General features: G+C 45.1%; 1 protein-coding gene across 1 annotated transcript in view; it reads right to left on the bottom strand.

The window, feature by feature from the left end:
- The window catches only part of PLXNA2 (plexin A2), a 193618-nt gene extending 168548 nt beyond the window's left edge, over window positions 1-25070 (bottom strand). Inside the window, exons 1-2 of the mRNA XM_008068310.2 lie at window positions 23799-25070; window positions 17875-18057 (exon numbers count right to left, since the gene is read on the bottom strand). Coding sequence (XP_008066501.2) covers window positions 17875-18057; window positions 23799-25031 — 1416 coding nt within the window. The 5' untranslated portion in view covers window positions 25032-25070. The remainder of the gene's footprint in view (window positions 1-17874; window positions 18058-23798) is intronic.
- Between the last annotated feature and the right edge of the window lie 225 nt (window positions 25071-25295).

The following is a 25295-nucleotide window of genomic DNA, read 5'->3' on the forward strand; positions in this document are numbered from 1 at the left end:
CACTACCTACCGAATTGTCCAATACCTATCTATGACATGAATAAATGGGAAAATAATTTAACTTCCCTGAGTTCTAGTTTTCTCATCTGAAAAAATAAATCGTCATAGTACCTTTGCTGTAGGGCTGTTAGGAGGACTGAATGAGTAGTGCTTAGCAGATAGTTGATCGTCTATAAATGTTAGTGGCTTTGATCAGGGTTTCTTAATCTCAGTATTACTGACATGATGGACCAGATAATTTTTTGTTGTGAGGGGCTGTCCTGTGTAGTGTAGGACCTTTAGAAACATCGCTGGCCTGTATTCATTAGATGCCAGCAGCACCCTCTGCCCTAGATATAGCAATCAGAATATATCTCCAGATACTGCCAAATGTCTGGAAAACCACTCCTTGTTGAGAACCATTAGCTAGACATAATTTATACTGATATTAGTAACAAGTAATATATTTGACAGCACATAGTAGGCACCTATGTAATATTCATTTTACATAGTAGAGTGAGTGAGTGAATGAATGTACTAATAAACACACTAACAACAGGCATCACTCTACATTTTCAAACCCTTTGTGTCAGGATTGCAGTCTACTCAGTGCTGTACCCTTGAAGTTTGATGGAATCCTCTGTCAGATGTCTTTCAGTGCAGACCTGGCATCTGCTGGAATTTTCGGATGGGGCATTGACAGGTGAGTGAGGCTACATATCAAGCAAGGCTGAGGGATTTTTCCCTTTGGGAGAGGACAGTCCCAAAGGGACTTGGCAGCAGCAATGCTGGCTTAAATTTTTCCGTTTGAGATGCAATTGCTTGAATCTTGTGCACTCCCCAGAGAACCTCACTCTTTGCCCAGGGCCAGCCATAGACATTGGTAGGAACCCCTTAAGTTCTACCTCATTTTGGAGGTGCAGCACACATCTGTAGGTCCCCTAAACCCACATCAAGAAGGTGCCTTAAATTTAGGGCAGAGAGGTGACTTCACTTTTTCCCTCTCCTTTCCTTCTTCTGGTATTATGGGTACAGAGACGTTTACAATCTCTTTATCCTAAAATTGCATAGTACACTAAGGAAGAGAGAAAATAAAAAGGACAATTACAATACTACACACAATAATCATATTACCATTTCCTGAGTACTGACTCTACACTGGACACTAATCTACATGCTTTACATGTATTTACTCATTTGGATGTCCCTCACCATCAGCCTGTGAGGCAGAAACTATTATTTCAAGTTTATAGATGAGGAAATAGGCACAGAGAGGTGAAGTGACAGTCATTATGTCATGCAGATATTTAGGGGGCAGAATCAGGGGTTGAACCAGATATTGACTTTAGGGCCCAACTCTTCTTAACCACTGTGCTCTTCTGGTCTGACAGCCATGTGATTGGGGAACTCTGAAGCACACAGTGGAGGCTTCCTAGCGGAGGTGATGCTCCAGCATGTTGGAGATGAGGTGCTAGCTGGGCAGGGGTAGGGTGAAATGTCCTGAGGCAGAGAGTACCACAAACCAAGTCTTGAGTGAGAAGGAGCATGGAGACTCATCAGGAATGCATGGGCCAATTCTTACCCTCCCCGAATGTGCTCCCTCTTTCTGCCTCATGGCAAGATTAAGTCCCACCCAGCTGATGGGACTCCTACAACCTGGTCTGATCTGGTTTTTTCAACATTGACTCAGAGTCACCTCTTTGGTCTCCTCTCCCAGCCAGGCTGTCTGATTTGGCTTTACAACCAAGATCATGACCCAGACATTGTCTCCTGTAACCTTCAACAGCCCACCCTTTCAATGTGCCCTGATTCTCCTTGCCTGAGCCCTTGGGCTCACTTCTTGGCCCTGATCTGAGTTCTCCCAGACTTGTCTTACCTGCTGACATGGACACTGGGCTTGGTGATGGGGAGTTTGTGTGTGTGTGGTGTGTGCAGCTATGACAGGTGGTGAGTATGGTGCATGTATGCCTATTACCCAGGGTACATACCAAGTGATAGTCAAGTAGCCTAAAATTTCATCCATCATTTGAACCTTTTTTTAAACAACAGAAAAACAGCATGATTATAGTTCTACTCTGATATATAAAATACAGAGGGTGCCAAAAATATGTATACATATTTTAAGAAAGGAAAAACTGTATTAAAATTGTAATACTCAATACATAACAAACAAAAGATGGATACAAGTGAGGTTTGACTTCTGCAATTACAAGAGGTGCTCAAATTGTTATTACCATTACTGTCCAGACACTTCTGATTATGGTAAACTAAAAGTAATACATGGATAACATCTCTTAAAATATGTATACATTTTTGGACACCCCTGGTAGATGAGAGTAAGATTCTTTGATTAAAGGAGGGTAGGTTTAAGGTTGAGTGTGGCTACCCTAGAGCTCAAAGGCACATTAAAAACCATTAGACAAAGGGTCTTAACATTTCAGGATTATAACAGCTTTGAGAATATGATAAAAGCAGTGGGCCCTCCATACAAAAAATTATACATGCAAATGTTTGCTAAATATTTTCTTGATAGGTCATGGACCCCTCAAATCCTGGAACATAAGTTAAAAACCCTGCACATTTAACTATTGCAATATCCTCTTCTCAGGTCTCCCTGCCTCCCTAGCTTTGTAAGGGACAGTTATAAGGTTTCAGTTGCTGCAGCACAGTGAGTGATGAAACCCAGACAGTCCTGGCATTGCTCAAAGAGAACAGAGACCCTGGGTTTGGAAAGTACAACACTTCTTGTGCTCAAATTTCTACAACAAGGACATTGGTGTTAACGTGACTCCCACATAGCCCTCGGACCCCTCAGTGTCAGAGATGATTTGTGCCTCAGTTTCCACACTAGCCTAATGTGAGTTGGCTTACACATCTAGTGATTACTAGAGTAGACAAAGGATGAGTATCCAGCTTCTAATCTTAGTGTTATCTCTGGGTGACAGTGACAAAGCCCTGGGTGATACTGTCAAAGCCCATGGGGTGGTTAGGATTATAAGATGAGCTCAAAACACATGCTATATATATGGAAGCTCTTTATATAGTTTAAACCATTAACCAAGTTTAAGGGTGTTATTTTTATTTTGGTACTTAAGAGGATGATTAGGAGATTCATACCACGAGAGTTTTCCTAACCTGGAACTTAAAAAACTAAAGGCCCCTTTTAATTAAAAGAGGCAAATTGAGGCCCAATATATGAAAACATTTTTCCAGCATCATCTACCTGTAAGTTCTGGGGCTGGGAAGCTGAGGGAGGCCATAGCTTAGGGTGCATTGCTCTGGAAAATCCAGCAATGGCCTGTGGTCTTAGAGTCATTTACTCGTTTGTTCAAGAACTATCCCTCAGTCAGGGAAAAAGACTCTGAGAACAGCCTCTTGCCACAGCTCCCCTGGTACTTTGTGCTCAAGCTGGGGCCCTTGTCTGCTAGTAGATGCAAATCAATTTCCAAGTTCACAGTGATGGGCGAACTAGAAGGTTCTTCACAGGGCGTGCCTGCTGTTAATGAGCTGATCTGGGGGAAAAGGCCAAGTGAAAATGAACAATCACTACCTAGAGTCACTGAGTGCGCCATGCAGCCCGCCCATCGTATGTGTTTTATGCAGTGCTCAGGCTGCTGGTGCCTGCGGCCTGCAGGCAGGTTTATGAGATTAAAGCCCAGTGCCCAATAAATAATTTAGCAGTTTACTGCAAAAAAACATACACGCAGTATAATAGCTACTATCTCCAGCAGTCTGATGTGTACATACATTTTAAATGCACATCACTTTCGTCTACATGTTTCCATCTGATTTGGAGTCCAAAACCAAATAAGGAGAAGAAGAAGAGCAGCATCACCTCCACCCGGCTACCAAGATGGGGTAGATGAGAAAGAAAACCACACTATGTTCTAATTATTCAGGGATGTCCTTTTCCACCTCCCAGCTCCCTCCATCCCCTTCTTTGCTTTCTGTTGCTGTTTGTGTATACAGGAAGAATATGAAACTTCCACTAGACCAAGTATTCATTCAGAATTTGGTTTTCTTCTCCCAAGAGTGCCTTTTATGGAGCAAAGCTGGCTCCAGGTGCTGTCTCCTGCAGTGTCCCATGTGACTTGCTTTTGGGTGCAGTTCACAAGCTGGTATAAATAAATATCACCGCCACAGCCACCAGAATCCGGGCTGAAGTTTTAATGAACCAGAAGTAGTGATGATGGATTGGTAAGACTTGATCTTGGCCATAAGGGAGGGAAAGAGTGTTGGAGCAGGGAGGAGGAAGCAGTTGGGGTGGTTGTCACAAGAAGAGTGGTTGGGAGAAGGCAGAGAAATTCGCAAGAAGTTACTCCAAGATTGAGAAGCACCAGTGGGAGGTGAGCGGCATATAGTAATCCATATAGCAGCATGAGCTAGCAGGAGAAAATGATGCCAAAGGGAACTCTCTTTTCTTGATTGGAAAGTTTACTAGTTCTGATCACAGTTAAGGGATGAGTGGTTTCAGTGGAGGAGGCAGGCATGAGAGAGAGAGAGTTGTAAGATTTCCCACTAGCTTTCATGGAGATTTGGGAGGGTGGCATCCTCTTTTGCCCCAGTCCTTTGACTCTTCTTCTGTGAGTAGTGTCTACCCCAGGCCCACTAGCCACTGGGCTTGTACAGAAACCACAGAGCTAACCCCCCTCCCTACTTTTTACACCTCTGGTCTTGGTTGCATTTACTGCCAGTGGCTGTGGTTTATCTCCTGTTGTTTATGGCCTGGGACAGGCAGCCTACAAATAGCTCCCCAAAGAGTGGGGAGATTCAGGCATCTGCCATTCTGTGAAGCTCTTTCCAGAAATGAAAAGGACAGTCATAAAATGTTGCAGGGGAGTGGGGGGTGGTGGTTAGGGGTGGGTAACATGCATCATAAAAAGCGTAATGGACTAATGCTAATACCCAGACTGGCTGTGGCCCAGGGGTGTCTGCTGAGCTCAGACATAAATATTGGGGAGGCACCAAGGAGACAGATTTCTTATTTCTTTGATTTGATGGTGGGGGGAGGTTGGGCATATTTTTTTCCTTCATTTCTCTGTCTGTGACTGTTCCTCTGGGGAGACCACCAATCTGTCTGAGACTAAGACTACCCAACATTTTACAGCTTCAAGAGGGGCAGCAGTTAGATTACTGGGAAGACTGGCAGTACAGGGTGTTTGCAGGTGCATAATATTGCCTCATGGGGAGTCCAATTTGGTGGTTTGGTTGTACTATACAATATTTTTGCAAGTGACAAGATAACCAAATGGGGTAATATGTTTATGTTGAGTGTATGATTGAATGCATATATGAGTAGTTGTGTACTTGCCCAACATCAGGCTAATTTCCAGTATTGAAGGAACAGATTAATGTTCTCTGTTTAGCAGGAATCAAAACAACAGCAATGCAAACACTCACCCAACGAGAATCCCATCCCTGCTCAAATTTGGGTATGAAGAAGAAAATGCTAGTTTGGCAATTAAAGAAAAATTCAGGACTCGAGGACTCAACCATATACACTGTATTCTAGGATTTTGTATTAAAAAGTATCTACATTCTCTTCTAATGTTGGCCATCGGTCAGTGGCTAGGTAGCCACACATTTGCCTTTAAATTTGTACTTATGCAGAATGGGTAAGTGTACAGTGAGATTTGGGGCAGATGACAGAAGTGAACACAGATCTTGTATTCAAGCAGTCTCCATTTTGAGTGATGCTAAGATGTAATTGTTCTTCCTACCACTAAAGTGCTGAACGCACAACGTTGTGGTGGGACTCCAGGCCCTGAACTTGAGGATGAATGCAGTCTACCTAAGTCCCTGAGCTAGTTGAGAAGACAGAGAAACAGCAGCAACTATGGTAGTGTGGCAAGAAGCCTCTGTTCACACTTTCAGTGTGTGGGGAAAAAAAGACTGAAAGATTTGGAACTCAGGTTCCAGCACACCATTTACTTTGGAGAAATTAGTACTCTGTGTACTGTCCCTGAAAATGGGTGGAAAATGAAGTGGCATTCTTCTGAATACTATGCGTGGCAAGAGATGGAGTGGGGATGGGAGTATAAAGCTATCTCTTTTGTTTTCCATATCTGAGGAGAAAGAAAAAGGGGGACAGAGAATCTTGTTAGGTGTAGTAGACTTGTTCCAAGCAATTTAGATACTAATTGAACCTTATTATAATCCTTATGAAGTAGATGTTATTATCCCCATTTTAGAGATGAGAGCTCTCAACTGTGAGTTTCTGAGAGGCTAACTAACTTATCCAAGGTCACATGCTTTGTAAATAGTAGAGTTAAGTCTTGAACTCAAACCATTGTCTTCACAATGACTTAAACATATGAAAGAAAAAAAATCAATAAATGATGGTTTGAAAGAAAAATTATTTTCAGTCTGAAGGTCAAAAGAGCAGGGGCTAATGCATCCCTTATGCCAACTGGTGCAAATTATTATTCTAAGTGATAAAGGGAGGTCACCACATGTGTCATTGTTGGAAAAAGGTTAGACAGCCCTTACACATGATGACACATGATTACTTGGGCTGATGGTGAATGGGGCATTGAGAATCTCCAAAGCTGAATGGGGGCTTGACTCTAGTAAAAGGCTGGGTTTCCCAGTGAGTAAGTGTACTGCAAATTTACTGGGAAAATCATCTCAACATGAGAGAGAACTCATTCTTTCTCACTATGTGCAGCATGAACTCTTTTACATGTGAGGTTAATGGGCTTTCTGTGGCCCAGGAAGCTCTCCGGGTGGGGGCCCATGGAATCAGTTGTGAATGGAGGTCTTGCTCAGTCATCCACCCAGAAATAAAGCCCAACTAGGCCCATCAATAGGGGCCTGGCTCATTCTCCTTCAACCAAGCTTAGGGTGTAAGGAAACATTCCTTCTCCCCTAGTGGGTTCAGTATCTAGTCTCTTAGCCTAAACTGGCTAGCATTAGGTTAGACTTAAGCAATAACTTCCTGATTATGAAGATTGACCATGAACCACCAACACTGGCTCTGGAATATCCTTTCTTAAAGACTTTAAAGAGCATCAGAGATACCTAATTGCTGCCCACAGCACTGGGTAGGAATGAACCTTCTCTCCAGCCTCACCTTTGCTTGCTGGTATTTCAGAAAAGGGCCAAATACAAATATAGAATGTATAATTTTCACATCATTCTTGGCAAATCCCAGGTGCGCCCCATTAGCAGAGTTCCAAGGATGCCATTTTCTATCAAGTAAAAGACATGCCGCATCGTAGTGCTTAGCTCAGGGCCCTATTAATAGCAATCCTAATTATATGGCTGCAAATTTAATTCATAGCAATGATTAGTGTCAGAATCAAAGGCATCAGGCATCAATATTGATGGAATTGCATAAGCTCCATAAACAGAGAACAAGCATTCAGGCCCATACCCCCCAGCAGTGGTCTGCCGTTAACTATTGCATTAATGTCTCTTCCAATTTTGCCAGATCAAAATGACTCCATTTCTCAGTGTTCTCCTCCTCCCCCCTGAAACCTTTGCCTGGCCAGCTCTGAATGGGTATGACTGGCACACAAAAGATCCCAGACAATGTCTTTGAAGAAGAGCCTGGGGGCTCCAAGGGCTGTATGGGTGATGGGTCCAGGCCTTACGCCCTACCCAGCAGCTTTTGGCCTTGTCAGCAACACTCCTTTGTCTCCCCTTCAGAAAGCTTATGGCAGACAATGATGCCTGGAGAAAGGGGAGTCAGCTGGGGACTGTGTGTGGCACAAAAGGCTGCCACCCCGTCCATTGTGACCCGAGCTGAGAGGGATGAGGAGGTGCAGGAGGAAACCTGAGGAGAGGGACACAAGCAAGGCACACAGCGTGTGCCGAGGTGACAGCTGCCATGTCCCAAGTTTCCTGGGCACCTTCACTCAAAGGAGTGCAAAGTGGTGACCCATACAGTCTTTCCTTGTACATCTTCTTGCAGCTCTCTGGGGGGCAGGCGGTGGGCTCCAGATGGGCAAATTGAATCTTAGAGAAGTCAATAGAATGCTGAAAGTTAGTGGTTCAAAGCACAGATCTGGAGTCAGAGAGCTCTGGATTCAAATCCCAGCTCTCCACTTAGTAGCACTGTGACTCGGGCAAGTTACTTAACTTTGTTGAACGTCAGCTTGTTATATGTAAAATGAACATAACACAAGTATTAATTCTCACTAGGTCAAGGCTGTGTGATTGGACCTCGCACAGGAAGCTCAGCTGGACTCTTGCCCTGGGGAGAATGATCCCTAGATCAATTTTAGGTTGGCTCAAGAAATGCTTGCATGCTTGAAAGAGGCAGAGGTCAGTCTGATGCTTTGTGCAGAGAGAATGTTATTTCATATGTTGCAGAGAATGCCCCCAAAATTGGAATCCAAAAACTTGAATTCTAGTCTTGCTTCTGGGGTTAAGAATGTGGGTAATTTTGAGTCAGTCACTTAACCACTTAACCTTAATAGACCTCTCATCTATACAGTGGAATAATAGACATCTCACCTGCCCAAAGTCAGTAGGCTAGTCCAGTTTCCTAAGGTCCTCTCTAGCTATAAAATCTATGATATATGTTAAAGGGAAGACCTTGCTTAAGGGTTGTCAACCTTCTCCTCTGGGGGTCCTATCCTCTCTGCAGGGTGCCAACTCCCTGGTAACACTCCTGCTTTGGATGCTCTCTCACCCACCTCTAAATAGTCAAGCGTGAAAATTCCTGTTTTATTACTAAAGTCCGTTGATGTCATTTCTCCTTCCAGGTTAGTTGGGGGACACTCAGTTGGTGGCACTAGCCTTTGCAGTGGAAACTAGAACACAGTGTAGGAGGGTGATGGATGATTGGGTCACCCCCAGTGGCACCACCTCCTGAACTTCTTCCCTACCTTGGATCTCAGAAACCCTTCTGGAGGCTGAGGCCATGATAGGGGTAGAAACCAGGAAGAAACTCAGAAGGACAGGAGTTAAGGTTCATCTTCACCTCCTTGCATCTCCATGTGTTTCCTGCTTCCCTGGACAGAGGGGCTCATGATAGCAAGCAAGAAAGAGACATTCAAGAAACCATAGCTTTTAGCTTAATCATCTTGAACTCTACAAGTGACCTAGGTATATGTTGAACCCATCTCCACCCCGAAATATTTGTAGTTTTGGTTCTAATTCCCACATCTTCCCTTGATTTACCATGTGACCTCAAGTAAGTTCATAATTTCTGAATTTCAGTATCACCATCTGCAACAAAGCAGTAAAATATTCCTCTCTTTCTTGAGTATATGGGATTACTGAGCTAACAGAAGCAAAGAGAATTTGGTCCTTGGAAGAAAAACATGGTAGGAGTGGTAGTAGTAACACTAGTTGTAGTCACACTAGCAGATAGTGGTAATAGCAACAATGACTGCCATTTATTAGACACATTTATTATGTGTCAAGCTCTGTGTTAGATATTTTACACCACCAAGTCTGATATACATAGTAATCTTGCAAGGCAGACGTTAGTGGTCCAGTTAAATAAACTGAGGTCCCCCAATATCATACATTTCATCTGAGGCAGGGCTGGGCAACACCAGGATATTGTGGTTGGCTTAGGAGCATACAGAAGGAGAAAATGGGCCTGTATTAGTTAATTCTGCAAAGTTGCAAAAGCGGAACCGACACTTCCACCAGCCCCACCCTGGGGAGGGGGTCAGTACGTATTGTTTGGTGATATGAGACTCGGAAAGCTCTCACTGGTGACTAATGCAACTGGATGCCAAAGTCCAGCAGGATTAGATTAGTTCGGCTCAGCTGGTCTAGTCTTCTAAGTATTTTTTCCCATGACTCAGGGCCAGGGGCAAGGGGCAGGATTCTCTTCCTCCATCTGACCCTGCAAACATGTCACTAAAAAGGAGCCTAGTCTGACGGCTTCACTACCCCCAGGGAAGAAATGGAATTTTGGGGAAGCCTAAAAGATGTTAGTAATAACAGAAAGTCCTTTTGTGCCAAGTACTATATTAAGTACTTTTCATACATGATTTTATTTCATCCTTACAACAAATATGCAAAGTGTTTATTACTATCCTATTCCACAGAAGAAAAAAAATTGAGGTTCACAAGTTAAGTAACAATAGTAGTGTTTTACACACACACAAACACACACATACACACATATATTTTTTGAGACAGTGTCTTCCCTTACTCTGTCACCCAGCTTGGAGTGCAGTGGTGCTATCATAGTTCACTGCAGCTTCAAACCCCTAAGGCCCAGGCAATCCTCCTGCCTCAGCCACCCAACTAGCTCATACTACAGGTGTGTGCCACCATACCCAGCTAATTAAAAAAAAATTTTTTTTTTGTAGAGACAGGGTCTTACTATGTTGTCCAGGCTGGTCATGAAACAATAGTAGTAATATTTGGGTGCATATGTGCTCAAGCTCCACACGCTATACTTTCCATGTACTATGTCCTTATGCTCTAGTTTTTCCATTAGTGCTTATCACCTTCTAAACATATTATAGACTTATGTTGTTTGAGATTATACATTAAGGTATAATCTCTATTAGGGCAGGCATTTTTGACAGTTTTGTTCACTATTGTACACCAGCCCCTGGCACATGGTACGCATTCAATAAATATTAGTTCAATAATGAATTATTTCACTTAATCCTTATTATAATCTCATGAGGCAGGTACTAGAATTGTTCTCATTTTACAGTGGGGAGAACTGAAGCTTAAAGGTCACATAGCTACCGGAATGGAGTCAGGACTGGATTCCATAAGCCCATGTGCTCTTTGTTCTGCAAATTGGTCCCTATTTGAAGGCAGGAGAGTGGACCAGTTGGACTTTCTAAATCCATTCCGACTTGGAGATCTATGATCATGTCTTATAGCCACAGGCAGGCAAGGCTTACTGACCTAAAAAGGTGTGCCTGTATATGGTTTGTATTTTCGTAAAGATAAGACTTCTGTAAACACTAGCACTTTGGTGTCTTGAAATTTTTGCATGGCCTATTTGGGTCACCTGGATTCTGTGAGCTGGAATTATTCCTCCCATCCCCCCTGTCCCCAAAACACAGTTCTCTTGTTTCACCTGCTTTGCAACAAAGCCCTGAGCTGCAGGGGCTCCCTCAGACTGTGAACCAGCCAACTGAATACACAGCCTGGTGCCTCAGACAGGAATTGTCCAAGACTCAAGTATATAAGAAGCTGCACAAAAATTACAAAAAAGATATGAGACTTTAGTCTCTCCCCTTTCAGAATGGCTCTGGGAGATCAGGACCTCCTTCCCTTGGGTCCACTGGGGCTCTGGATAGAATCAACATCCCCTGTCTACACCTGCCATGGTCAAGCAGGGGTGATGTGCTGGCTGGGGTATGTGTGTTAGGGGGTGGGAGTGAGGGATTCTGTAAATATGCCTCCTTTCTTGTGCCAACCAAATGCAGCCTTTACCAGCTTTCAGAAGACCAGTTCTGGGAACCCAAGAGGCCTATAAAACAACAAAACAAACAGTGAGTTTGGCGGCAGGAGCCTGGGCAGGAAGCCAAACTCATTACTAGGGATGTGGTGGTAAGCTCCCCAGGCCACCACCCCACCTCTTCCATGTAGGCTTTGGGGAGGGGGAGAGGGTGTCTCCTCTCCCTTACCCCAGCCCCTAACACTGCTGAGACACCTGGGAGGGTCAGGGTATCGTATCAGTGATCGCAGGCCCCAGGAAAATTGCTGGGTCTCTTGGACGTGGACCTGCAACCTTAGCTGTTTATTCAATCAAGGGTTCACACTGAGAGACGAGTGAATCATTTCCACTCAGAGGAATGAGGACTATTGTCTGGTGGGGCTGGCACAGAGAGAAAGGTATGTTTCTCAGCTTTTTATCCAACTTGGCCTTCTGTCCACCAAGGCAACTCCACCCCACTAGGGGAGCCAAGTCACAGGTTAGGAACGTCTGTGTGTTTGGGGCGAAAGTTTCAACTCCAATGTCAACATTGCCTTTGGAGGGCAGGCGTGCGTATTTGACCTTGGGCAAGGCATTTAGTATCTCCGAGGCTTGGTTTTCCATATCTATAAAATGGGGTAGAGATGCAAGGGCAAACATACTTGGTTGAAGTATTTGAGGAAGATGGAAAGTATCACAGAAGGGGATCTTGCAAGCAGTTGGTGTTATCAAATAACTGAGCCACAAGCCCAGGGCTTGGGAGAGTTAATACTTTGGTGCTTTTGATGGACTTTTTCCAATACCTAAGCTGCCACTGCAAGAAGCTCACAGTTTTCCTGGCTTTACTTAGTAAATCATTTGTGAGATTACAAAGAGAAGAATAGGATTGAGACGTCAGAGCTTCCTGTGGACTGAGGACTGGAGACCTTGAGTTGGTATGTCCCTTAGGGAAAGGCAGAAAGAATTTTCCTCAAGAATTTCACAGGCATTTCAGTGGCTGTCATTAGCTAATGGGAAGTAAGGCAGTGCCAAAAGAGGCCAGGGCCCTCCCTAGAGCTTGGAAAGCCTCTGTGGATTTGCAAAACACGTCCCAGGAGTTCTAGCAACAGAGGGCTGGTGGGGAGGGCAGCGGTTGCTGGGGACTTCCTACTTCCATCCCTGCTATAGACAAGCTTACATCTGATCCAGCTGAGGCAGATGACTGTCTGCTATTCTGAAGTTCTCCAGGTAGCAGTGTCAATGCTGTCCCCTTCTTCTACCCAGCCAACATCACTGAGATTATCATTCCACCCTCTTCCAGATGTTGTTCATCAGAAAACAAATTCTTTTCCTGTGACCTAGTAGAAGTTCTCCTGTTTCCTTGACTCCTCATGCCATTGCCATGCCAGCCCTCCCAACACATCATACCTTCCTTCCTTTGCAAACCCATCACATCAACAGGAGTCACTCTTGGTGTCTGATTCCATTCCAACCCATGTGAGCAGGTGCCTGGCATAAAGTTGGTACAAAATACAATTGAGATAAATTTCATGAGCACCTAATGTGGGCAAGATGTTGAATCTGGCAGTGGGATGGGGTGATATGAATATGAAAAGGAATGTCTCTACCCTCTGACATCTGTGAATCTCAAGGGAGGTGGACACCTTAGCAGCTGCTCCAATATCAGATGTTGTGGGATCAGGAGGGTGCTACTCACCGTAGATGAAGGGATGGAGTAGAAGACATGTCACCAATGCCTGAGCAACAGGCAAGGTTTCCAGTGGGAACAGAGAACAGAGAGCCAGCAGCTCTTGCTGCTGTTCAAGGCCCCCAGGTCTGGGAGAGCAGGAGAGCCCCTTCTAGCTACTGGGAGGAACCCTGCAGGGATGTGAAACTTGGCTGGGGCAGCAGCTTTAGCAGCTATAAATGGAAGGAAGAAATCAGAGAACTTCATCCTGAACCCTGAGACAGTCCTTCTTCTCACTATCCAGGTATCATCCATCTGCTTGGCTAGACCCCTTCCCTCTTTTGCCCCATGGGTTGTGCTTGAACCACCTCCTCGACTCCTCCCTGAAACCTGGAAAATCTTATTAAATGAGTTTCCAGTTCATGCTGCAACTCTTCCTCCATCTGCTTTGGCATTTGCTCCCGGCCTCTATCATCTGGACTCCCACGACCTGCTCTTAACCAGGAGGGATGTTGCTGAGCCCAGGACACCCTGCATTTCCCTCCCCTGTGTCTAGTCTGGGGTCAGCCTGTCTTCATCGCCCTTGGCTGTGCCAAACGCCTCACATCTGACCCTGAGGGGCTTTCTGCTTTGCTGAGGGTGGGCTCAGGCCCAGCCTTGACTCCAAAGCCCATATCTAGGGGCCTTGGCCTTCCTCTTTCTGTTTCTTTTCTCTGCCCCAGCCTGTTCTCTTTTATCACACACTCCATTGAAAGAGTCACAGAAAGAGTGGCAGCGTTATTCAGAAGATCTTGTGACTGTTGAAGTCTCCTCTACAGCATCCCTGATAACTGGTCATCACCCAGTTTCTGCTTACATATTTCCACTGACTGGGAGCTCATTTCCTCCTGAGTCAGTTCTTTCCATCACAGCACAGTCTGGCTGTAAGAAACTTCTTCCTTTATGAAGTAGATAACTACTTTGCTGTAATGTCTATCCATTGGGCCTATTCTGCCTTCTGGGGTCACACTGAATAAGTCTAATTCATCTTCCACAGTTTAATTGTTAAGCATGTGGATTGTGAAACCATGGCAAGGCACAAGTCCTAGCTCTGCCATTTAGTAGATGTGTGACTTTAGACAGATTTCTTTTTAACTTTTCTTGGACTCCATCTCCTCATCTGTAAAATGGAGGTGATAATACCACGTACTTCGTAAGAGTTATATAAAGATTAAATGTGTAAATAGACATAAATCTCTTAACTCCTGGCACATAATAAGTACTCAGTAAATTACATGATCTAAACAGAGTTGTTTAATGTCCTGCTTTATTACTTTTTTCCCCTTGGGTTAACATCCTCTAAAAATATCCTTCCCATAGCATGATTCCCACATCCTTCCAGCTCTTGTTTATCTGGCATTTTTGTCTGCTTAACACCCTCTAGCGATGTTATCCCCAGTGTAATGTGGAGTCACTGCGTCTCACGACCTGGAAGCTGTTCTTCTGTTAATGTGGTGAAGACAACTTGACTGAAGCTGTATCACACAGTTGGCTCGTGTCAACTTCGTGATTAGCTAAAATTCCAAGATCCTTTTCTTTGAGCATGGAGACTCCCAGGACTCTACCTCTCCTACCTGCCCAAGTCTTCTAAGCCCCTCTATGCACACCAGACTGCTTTGTACTTTCTCAGTGTGGCACCCAAGGTCTAGAATGCCCTTCTCTCTCACCCTCAACTCATCAGCTCATCTGCCACATCCAGTCTTTAAGCAGACCCTGGTAGTTCCTTGTCAATAAAACCTTGCAGATTGATTGAACTATAGTTGCTGGTTTTGCCTGAATTGTTCTACCCTCATGGTGAATTTTGGCCTGTCTTCTTATCATCTGCGATGTACTGACCCTTAGCATATGCAAGTATTGCACATGTTGGCTTTGAGGTCTTATCCTTATTCTGCCTGTTTTCCCCATATGTTTGTGGCTCAGAAGGCAGTGACCTTGTCTATGGTGTACCGTTTTGTTTTGCAGAGAGTGATGTATGAGCAAGTATGTGACATGGTTATGCCACGTCTAGTAAGATTTTGCTTCCTCTAAACTTACACACAGGGACATCCTGTTCCTACAGGCCACAGTGGATGAGGGCTGGACAGTCTGACAGACGCCTGGCCAGACAGGGAAGAAGTGAGTCGTTCTGACACACCAGGCTTCCCTTCCCTCTCCAAACTCTTAGCTATTTTTTTTTTCCTGTATTTTCCTTCCTGTGTTGAAAGAGCTATGGAGCCTGGACCACAGTAGGGTTTCCTGGGGACATTCCATAAATTCTTCATGAGCTATTTCTCTGGAGAGGGGTGAGGGTAAGTGGTGGGTAAATGGGAGGCCAGCCGGAGCCTGGGTGTGAATGTCAGGTGCCTCAAAGGAGGGTGGCTGGAAAGGAAGGGTCAGTTGCACAGAGGAGGAAGGAGCAGTGCTTTGAGCTCATAGAAACAGCCAGAGAAGGCCAAGTAAAGAGTGAGAAGGAGCAGCCAACTCTCAGGTCAGAACAAGCTGTGGGCAGCCACCGCCCCCCCCCCCCAGGCTTGCCATTGAACCTGCTGACTTGCCTCCACAGTGGCTTGTCTGCCAGGGTTTCAATAGGGCCAGGAGAACTTGGCCAGCTCGGGGGTGTGTGGCTTGGAAAGATGTCAAGCAGACCCCTGTGTGTGCTGTGCACCATGCATGGAGAGATGAGGAAAGTCATCTCGAGGTGCCCTTGTGTATAGCTGGGTCACTCTACCTTTATTCATTCCTCAAGCACCCATTCAGCAAATACTGAGTCCTTAATTCACATCTAGGATTGAAGAGAGTGAAGGCACTAGCCCCTGGCTGACCTCTGTAGCAAGTCTGGACCCGAAGATTGTTCTCAGCCTCTATCCCTGAGCTTCATAGCTGTTTCTTTAAGTAAAAAGGGTGCCAAGTTGGGTGTCAGGGCAAGGAGCAACATGTCCTAGATTTCTATGCTTAGGCAAGTCACTTTTCTTCTTTGGGTCTCAGTTTCCCTGCAGAATAATGACAGTATTGGGCCAGATGATCTCTAAGGTTCCTTAGAGAGTGGTTCTATTTTTCAAAACAGCATTGGGGCCTATCCAATGAGGGAACACTTGGGGGAGGGATTGAGGAAGAGAAAGGAAATACATTTGCATAAAACATCACCCCTGCCTTTCAGAGAACTTTCAAGACAATAAAGGAGACAAATGGAGAGTTACACAAATGATCTGGAGCAGTGACTGAAGGAAGGGGAGAGGAAAAGGGGAAGATGCTGAGACCAGCCTAGTTATGCAGCTCTCAGAAAGCCTTTGGGCAATTTAGAGAAAGTTGGTCCCTATGGGCAGATGCATTAGTGACAGGAGCCCCACTGTACAGATGTCTATACCTCAGGCTACATGGTATAACAAAGAGACCTCAAGATGAATTTCAGCCCCCACTAGGCTCCTTGGCCCAATACTCCTGTGCCAGGCACAATTTGCCCAACTGGATATGGTGACCCTGGCTGAACAAGAAAGTAGCCAGCCTCAGGGGTCCATGCTGAACTCCATCTTGGTAGAAAATGCCACTATTATATCTTAGTGGAAAACCATAGAGAAGCTTCTTCTTCTCCCACTTGGGAAAAGCAAATGCAGGGACCATATTCTTTCTCTCTTCTACATGCTGAAAAGCCAAGCTAGGGTCCTTAGTCCCAGGAAGAATGGAGGACAAAGACAGAGCCATATAGGAACCTCTACAGAGAGTGAGGAAATGGTTAAGTGGCTTTGGTATCATGAGAACCAGAGAGGTCTGGAAGATTTAGCACTTCCAGGTAAATTCAGACCAGTTTGCCTCACTTCTTGGCAGTTACTGGGAACACATTGAACGTGGAAATTCTTCCTCGGGCTCCCTCCAGGCTACTCTCCTTACACATTCCCAAACAACATCCCTCCCAAGGCTCTAAATGGATTAGGAGGAAAGAGCTCCAGGGTGATGTTAACATCAAAGGGGAGATACTGCCGTCTTTGCATGCGCCTTGTTCCACAGGTGCTGGGTCTAGAGAAAGGTGGCAGGAGGGTAAGCTTGGGAAAAGGGGATTAGCTGGGACCGGAAAGAATGTGGCTGCTATAATCCCACATAATGAACCAAACTGTACTCCCTCTTCCACACCTTAAGCACCAGACAAGCAGGTACATGCTGTTGGTTTCAGCCTGCAGCCCCAGAGGCCTCTTGGGCTGCCAGCCCCAGACAGCCTGTTCCCTTCAGCTGGCAGAGGTGCCCAGGGAAGTATGGGATAAAATGTTTGCTTCCTCCTGGCAGCTCACATGTGGATGAGGAGGTGGGGAGGAAGAGTCTGGGACTGCAGGAAGAGGAAAGGCAAGAGAATGGCCTTTTACTTGGGCACCATATACCATCAGATAGCATCACCTGTACCACCATCTGCCACAGGTTCTTAGAATTGGGACCTGTAATCTGCTTCAATCAACCTCTCTGGATTCAACAAAGACCCGTACAATCAACTCTGCAGATCCTAGGAAGGGAGTTGCGATGTGGAGACATATAATGTAAATAATTGAAAAAAATCAGTTTTACTTGATTTGGGAATGGGAATGAAAAGTGTTTTTGTTTTTTTAAATTTTTTTTCACCTGATGTAGATGTATCTTCCTAATTTCCTAAAGATTGGGCAACACTGAAATATGCCTACAATTGACTGATGGCTGGTGGAAGCAGCTAGAAGATATACCACAGAATTAACCCCTTTCCACTTCCGCATTTCATTCTTGTTCTCAAATAAAATGATGAGTTGCCTATAGTTAAATCTTCACCAACAAGTACTTTCAAGAAGGCACCTTCAGCTGAGAAGCTGAATGGCATTGGGCATCTGAGGTCACAGACTCTTACCTTTTTCAGCTTGCCGCTCTTAGTCCCCACAAAAACCACACTGTAGCCGTTGTAAACGTAGGAGGCTACAGAGGTCATGCGATCCCGGCTGGTGGTATAGAGGGTCAGGCCCTCCACAGGAGTTGAGCCTCCAAGAGGCTGGTTGATGTCCAGTCCACAGAAATTATCATCGATGGGGACAGGCTGGAAAGAAGGGGGAGGGGATTGGGGTAAATAGCAGTGGAGAGATGGTGGAGTCACTCCACATAACCCATACCCCCAACCGCCAGCCCTAGGACACCAGGCCTCGGAGAGGCACAGACATGGGGCTCAGCAGTCTAATCCAGGCTACAGACAAAACTCACCAACTGACCCACAATTCTTGCATCGGCTCCTACGAAACCAGATAAAGACACGAACAGCTTCCCTCAACTCACCTGGAGTCACCTGTGTCCACCTTTAGGCAGGGAGAACCAGGGTCAATTTGTAAAGCTAATTGCTTGAACTCATTTTCTACTCATTTTAATGTCTCTATGGACCATGTCATTCTGTGGGGATCTTTCTATTTCAGATAAGGGTATGTTTCATGGATATTCAGTCTAGAGACAATATCACAGGATTTCTACCAGCCTGGAGAGGGCTTCTTGTTTGTTTCTTGTTCTTCCTTTGGGCACAAGGTATTTTAAGCCATTCAACTGTTCACTCCTATCTGCCACACTGGAAATAGGTTGAAAGTGTCATAATAATATTAGACAGTACTTTATACTTTAGAAGAGTTAGTTAATCCACATATGCTTCAGTTTCTTCATTTGGAATAATACTTGCCCAGCTTTCTGACAAAATTATGGAGGAGTAAATGAAATAATGCAAATAAAACAGAGTTGTTGAATTGTCCAACTATTTCCACTATTGTATGCTACAGGTCTTCAACAATGTTTAGGTAAACATAAGTAAGAGAGAATTCTGAAGATGATGTCCTTCTTATTCCCAGCTTTTGAAGAGAATGATGGTGTGCCTGTAGGGTGTATCTGTCAGGAGAGACAGGGGCACTTTTGAAAGATCACCTTGAGCAAATGAAAGAAATTGTTGGACAGAAAGTAGGAAGACCTGGGTCACACCCTCTATAATGCTGCTAATGAGCTATGTAAACTTTGACCAGCAGAGTCCTCTTTTGGGGCTGTTAAAAGGGATGCTAAATTGATGACTTCTAAGATCTTATTCAGAGAAGAAAAGAAAGAGAGAGAGAGAGAGAAAGAAAGAAGAAAAGGAAGGAAGGAAGGAATGAAGAAAGAAAGAAAGAAAAAGGAAAGAAAGAAAGAAAGAAAGAAAAAGAAAAAGAAAGAAAGAAACAGATGACTATATACTTTCTGAGGCAGGGCTGCTGAGTGGTTTGCATTCTCCACACAGTGCCTATCACAGGGCTGGGCCATAATGGGAGCTCTGAGATACCCCAGTTGATTGTGCAATATGGAATCCTATGGTGACGGCTGCAAACTCTGGGCCTGAAAGAGCCCTGCGTCCTGTGGCAGCTATTTTTCTGGGTCTGGAAAGGCACCCCAGAGGAGGAAGGAAATGGCCGTTGTAGGAAGCACAGAAAGCATCAGAGAGAAGCCTGTCCTCTGTTCCCTTCAACCTCCTCTTCTCACTCTCACGAGGGAAGAGCAGGTTGACACATCATGGCTTGCTGACAGCTTCATTTCTTTGGAATAATTGGTTTATAAGTTATGACATGTGAGGTGTTTAAAAAAAAAAAACAACAACCAGAAACTCCCTTCTATATCCTTCTCAGTCCCAAAGGGAATAGAGACTCATTTCTTGTGATTTCTCAGGGTGTTGTAGAGAACTGCTGCTCTTGCTACTGGTGGGAGTGATAGTGCTACATTTATATGTGTATATTCTTTAGGAAAGAAAACCAATTTTTAGGTTAAGGATGATCCCTAAACTCTGGATAATATGGAGTCCCTCATAACAGAAGGAATGAGCTTCATAGGAAGGCATAAAGCAGTGGTGTGTGCTAGAGCCAGCTCATGGGAGACGGCTGTGTACATATCTGCATTTGGTGACATCATGTTGGTGCTTAAAATCAGCCATGGTAGGAAGATTTATATCATGAGAATAGATCAATGCTACAAACTAGGGCTTTTCCCTCCATCCCTTGCCTGCATGGAGCCTGTTATTTAACATTTGCAAGCACATCAGTGGAGCCAATGATGGGAATTTCTGGCTCCCCAGAAAGGCAGGTCAGAGTAATCAGCTTCTAAGGTTTTCATTCTGTACTTCTCTTCTCTTCCCATCCTTAGGCAGAAGCCGCTCTATTTAGACTCAGGTGATTTAAATTTTAGTCCTATAGCTGGGCGTGGTGGTGTGCGTTGGTAGTTCCAGCTACTAGAAAGGCTGAGGCAGAAGGATTGCCTAAGCCCAACAGGTTGAGACTGCGGTGGCTATGAGTGTGCCACTGCACTCCAGCCTGGGCAACAAGAGTGAGACTCCAACTCCAAAAAATAAAACAAACAAATAAATAAATTTTAGTCCTTTCTCTACTGTTAACCAGCTGTGCGACCCTGATATATCATGTACTCTGATTCAGTATGTCTTTCTCATCTGTAAAGTAAAGGGATTGAACCAGATCAAGCTTCCCTTCAGCTCTGAAATTTCCTTGATTTCATGGCTTAAGTTTCTCTTCCACTTTCTGGTAAGGCTGTAGACTCTAGGCACAGGTATAGCCCAAGCTAGTTTTGGAGAAATGATGACAGAAGCAAAGCCTTGGTGGTAATTACAGATTTTACTACATTCTTCCAGATTCTAGAATCTGGAGAACTGTAAAGGAAATGGTTTGCTCTGGCTGGAATTTCTTTTTCTCTTCAAGCCCTTTTTCAGTACATTGCCAGATACTCCAAAACACCTGATGTCCTTTTGCTTTTGCTTGAATGGCAAAAGCTTGGTGTAGGGCTTTCCTTAGAGGCAGCGTTGCTAAACAGAAAAAGCTTGGTCTCAGAAGTCCTATGGGTGAACTGAATTAAAATCCATACTTTACTGCTAGTAGCTACAGGAATTTAAGCAATTTGCTTAGTCTTTGTGAGCCTTTGTTTTTCCATATGTAAAATGGGGATAATAATTCTTGCTTTATAGTGTCATTGTGAGGGGCAAATGAGATAACATTTAAATTGCTAAGCATAACCTTTAGTACAGAGGTGTTATTCAATGAGTGATCGTCCCCTTCCCCACCTCTTTTCTGAGGTCAAAGTTCAAATCCTTGTTCTAAAATGCCCATGTTATTCCAGAGTCATGTTAAAATCAAGCTCTGGGACCAAAGCTTCTCTCATTGATCCTTAATCCTCTTTAAGGTCACCAAAATGTCTCTGGGTCCCCAGGTCTGGGTCCTTTGGACCATAGGGATCTTTAAGGGCCCTTTCCATTGCAGTCCCCTGAACCAGAAGGGTACGGTACTAAGGGGATGGAGGACAAGGGGCTCTTCACTCTGAGGTCCTAGCCCTACCTGCTGTCACCTTTCTCCCAGTGCCAGTACTGTTCTTCGGTTACTAGCCCAGGCTTGTTTCTCTGCATTGACGCTGAAGCAGAGAAGGGTGTCATCTTCCTCTTTCCTTTGGCTCATAAGCAGGCAGGAATCAGCAGTTTCCTCCTGACAAGGCCCTCTGGGTTGTGGGAAACAGGCTGGACTCTGCAAGGGATTAACCCTTACCTTCCCTGTTCACTTCTCCCCATTGGTCAGGACCATTGGCCATTGAATTTCAGTGCTGAAAAACATTGGAGATTATCTAGTCCAGTTTCTTAATTTTATCAAAGTAAGATAATTAAGAAGAACAACTGACTGTGACTGTGATTAATATTAATATTCACAGCTGCCCATTTACTGAATGCTTATCATGTATTTTGCTAAGCATTTTATGTACATTTTCTATTTGATCCTCATAATGACCATGAGCAGAAGATAATACTATCACCATTCTAAAGATGAAAAATGAATGGCTCAGACCAGGTATAAAGCTTGCCCACACAAGGAGTAAGTGGTAGAACTGATTTTTAATCCCAGTTTGTTTGGCTTCAAAGCCTATTGTCTTAACCACTATCCTATCACACCAAGAAAATGATCATGGGAATAGAAGCATAGTCTAGGAATAATTCGTTTTCTTGTTTTGAGAAGTGGCTTTTTTGTTCCAGTGACTGGCATCCTCAATTTAGGGTATTCAGAAAGTAACCACATGGGCTTCTTGGTCTCCTTTTTTTTTTTCCAGATGCAGATGCAAAGCCCACAGTGCTGTGTATAGAAACCTACTTTAGCCCTTATCACACTCCCTAACAGTTAACATGGTGAACCCAACTTTTCCAGGCACGGTGCTGATCTCTGTGTATATTATTTCATCTGATTATCCTGCGAAGAAGGCATTGGGATTCTCATTTCACAAATGAGAGTGTAGAGGCGTTAAGTTGCTTCTGAAGCCAGGTAGTAGCACAGATAGAATTTGATGCCTCTCAGAAGCCCAAACTCTTAACCACTACATTATGTTGTCAGTTGTATTTTTTTCCTTCTCTCTCTCTCCTCCCCACTAGATTATAATACCTTTGAGAGTAGTGATCATGTATTTTTAATGTATGCAATTTCAGTGCCTAGTACAGGGCCAGGCACTCAGAAGACTTTCAAAACCCATTTGTTAAATGAATGGAGGAATGGGTGGATGGATGGATGACGGATGGATAAAGGAAGAAGGTCAAGTAGACAAATGGATGATGTATGGACAAAGAAATGGAGGAAGAGATCAAGAGAGGGAGGCAAGAAGGAGGTTGGATGGAGGGATGGGTGGATTGATGGACAGGTAGAGGGAAAGAGGAAAGGAGAAAATATGGATGGCCGAAGAGCTGGATGGAGGGAAGAATGTAGGGAGGGAAAAGGAACAGATCGATGGAGGAATGAGTGGATGGATGGGCCGATAGATGGATGAATGGAGGGCTGGTGGAACGAATAGGAGGATGAAGGAAGGGATGGAGAGGGGGTGAACAGATGGAGGGATGAGTGGATAGATGGATGGTTGAATGGGTGGAAGCATGAGTGGATCATGGTGAACACTTTGATGGCAGCGTCCTGACCTTCTGGCAGGATGGTGCTTGCTACTGATTTTCTCATCTCTGTTGTCCTCAGGTCTGAATTCTGAGCTCTTCTCCTTTTTTGTCTTTGCCCACACTCCTGTTCTTCTCCAGTTTTCAATCAGTCAGTCAAGCTTAACGCCTTTCTCTCGCCTCTGATTTAGATATCCAATACCTACTAGAATTCTTCACTTGGCATCACAGTGGCCCATGGCTCTGCATGTACCTGACCTGGTCCCTGTGACCTCTGTCTGACCTCATCACTTACTGCACTGTCTCTCACATTCTCTTATCTGGCTGCCATGGTCTCCTTGCCATTCTTCAGATGCTCCAGGAATACCCTGAATTCTCTGCACCTGCTAATCCCTCTGGAACAATTTCCTCAGATATCTACAGGGCTCCCTTTCTTTCCATCCTCAGTCTTTGCTGGGTTACTGCCTCTCCCCTTTCCCTGCCTTATTTTTTCCCTGTAGCAATTATCACCAATTGACAGGCTACATGTGTTATGTGCTCGTTTATCTCTCCTCATTAGTATCCAGGCTCCATGAAGGCAGGGAGCTTTGTATGTTTGCATGTTTCACTGCTAAAGCCTATAGCACTTACAGTAATGCCTGGTGTGATCTAGACACTCAACACATATATTTGGAATGATTTAATGCATCAAACAGCATGGCCCAAGCATCTGGTGTATGTAAGATTCTGTGTTATTGGTTACTATCCGACATCATGAGCCTGCAAACCTCTCTCATTTCAGGACCTGGGAGCATTGTGTCTGAGCACATGGATGGGAAGATTGGAACCTGCGTCTCATGGAGTAGAGGTAGAGCAAGATATGTGCTTCTTACCGCCTTGGTGCACTGGACATCCTTCCCCAGCAGCCAGTTGAGCTCCAGGTTGCCTTCACCCTGGTAGCAGGACTGCAGGCGCTCCTTGATCTGCAAGTTGATGGCCCGGATGGGGAAGGCACATAGGGCAGAGTCATCGGGCGGGTGGTGATATTGCTTCTGTCCTTTGGAGAAGATGGCGAAAAGCACATCATCCTGGCTGCTGATATTGAAGGCCTGTGCCAGAGAGTCCCCAGGTTTGGCTAGGTACGCAGCCTGCAGGAGGCGGTATTCCACCCCAGCCCGGGTGCAGCCAAAGGGTAGGGACACATAAGAGTGGAACTTGGGGTCATCCTTGCAGAGGCGCACGATGCGTGAGGTGTAGAAGAGGTCTCCAGCAGAGTTGATGGCCACACCCTCGGGAGTCTCGGGCTGGACAGTGAGAAAATAGACAAAACCCCCACTGGCAAAGCCATAGATGTAGAAAATATCAAAATGGGAGACTAGGGCCAGAGTGTCCGAGGGGATCTTGATGAGAGAGGAGACAAAGTCGCTGTGTAGCTCATAGTCAAGCATGGCTGAAGACTCAGGGTCTCGGGGCAGCTTCCGACTGGACAGAGTTGGGAAGTAATCCTGCTTCCCATCCACGGCAGTACCAATGAAGAGCTTGCCATCCTCGCCCTCAGAGCGCACAATCACCCCATACATTGTTCCTGTCTTGTTGACACTGGAAAGGTAGTGCTCCTTCTTGTGGGATGGCTCAACCAGGATGAAGAGGTCATCCAGTCGCAGCAGCTTGCAGACACCCTGGTAGAGGCTCCCACAGGCCAGCAGGCGGTTCTCAGAGTAGTCGATGATCAGCAGCTTGTTGACGTTGTTGGTGAGGGTGAGCACCTCACTGCAGGGCTGCACGATGAGGGGTGGGTAACAAGACTTGTTGTCCTCCTCTGGCCCTGTCTTATGAGCCACCTGAATAGTCAGGTTGCCCGTCAGCTTATAGACCCGGTTGATGGCCCCCACATAGACGGCCCCTGTCCCTTGGTGGACAGTCAAGTGATTGAAGGTCCAGTCACGGGTCTCAGAGTGGAAGGTGCTAAACTGAGGCATGCTAGCTGCCGGAGAGGCCAGCAGCACCCAGACCACCAAGAGCAGGACCACAGATTGGCTGTCAACCTCCAGGGCCCGGGTGCAGAGTCGCCTCTGTTCCATCCTGAGGGATGCGGGGGTGAGGAGCAGGCTCCCCTGTGTGCTCATCTACTCCACCTTCCTCGGTTGGCCCTCACATGGTTCTGGAAAACACAAGGCAGAGTGGTCAGACTCAAATTAAATCCCAGGAGGGGTGAACAAAATCACTTGACCCAGGGTCCCCATCCTGGCTTAGCTCTGTGAGTTTATTCCTTCAGCATTTCGGTTTTTCTATTTTTAACACACTTTCTCCTCTTAGGGATGTTCAGGGAATCCTCTTATCTATTTTGGTCTCCAGTCTTTACGCTGTAAAATACTTTTTTTTTAACTTTA

Source organism: Carlito syrichta, unplaced genomic scaffold (assembly GCF_000164805.1).
Source record: "Carlito syrichta isolate Samal-C Ts95f unplaced genomic scaffold, Tarsius_syrichta-2.0.1 Scaffold310050, whole genome shotgun sequence".
In the NCBI taxonomy this organism is placed as follows: Eukaryota; Metazoa; Chordata; class Mammalia; order Primates; family Tarsiidae; genus Carlito; species Carlito syrichta.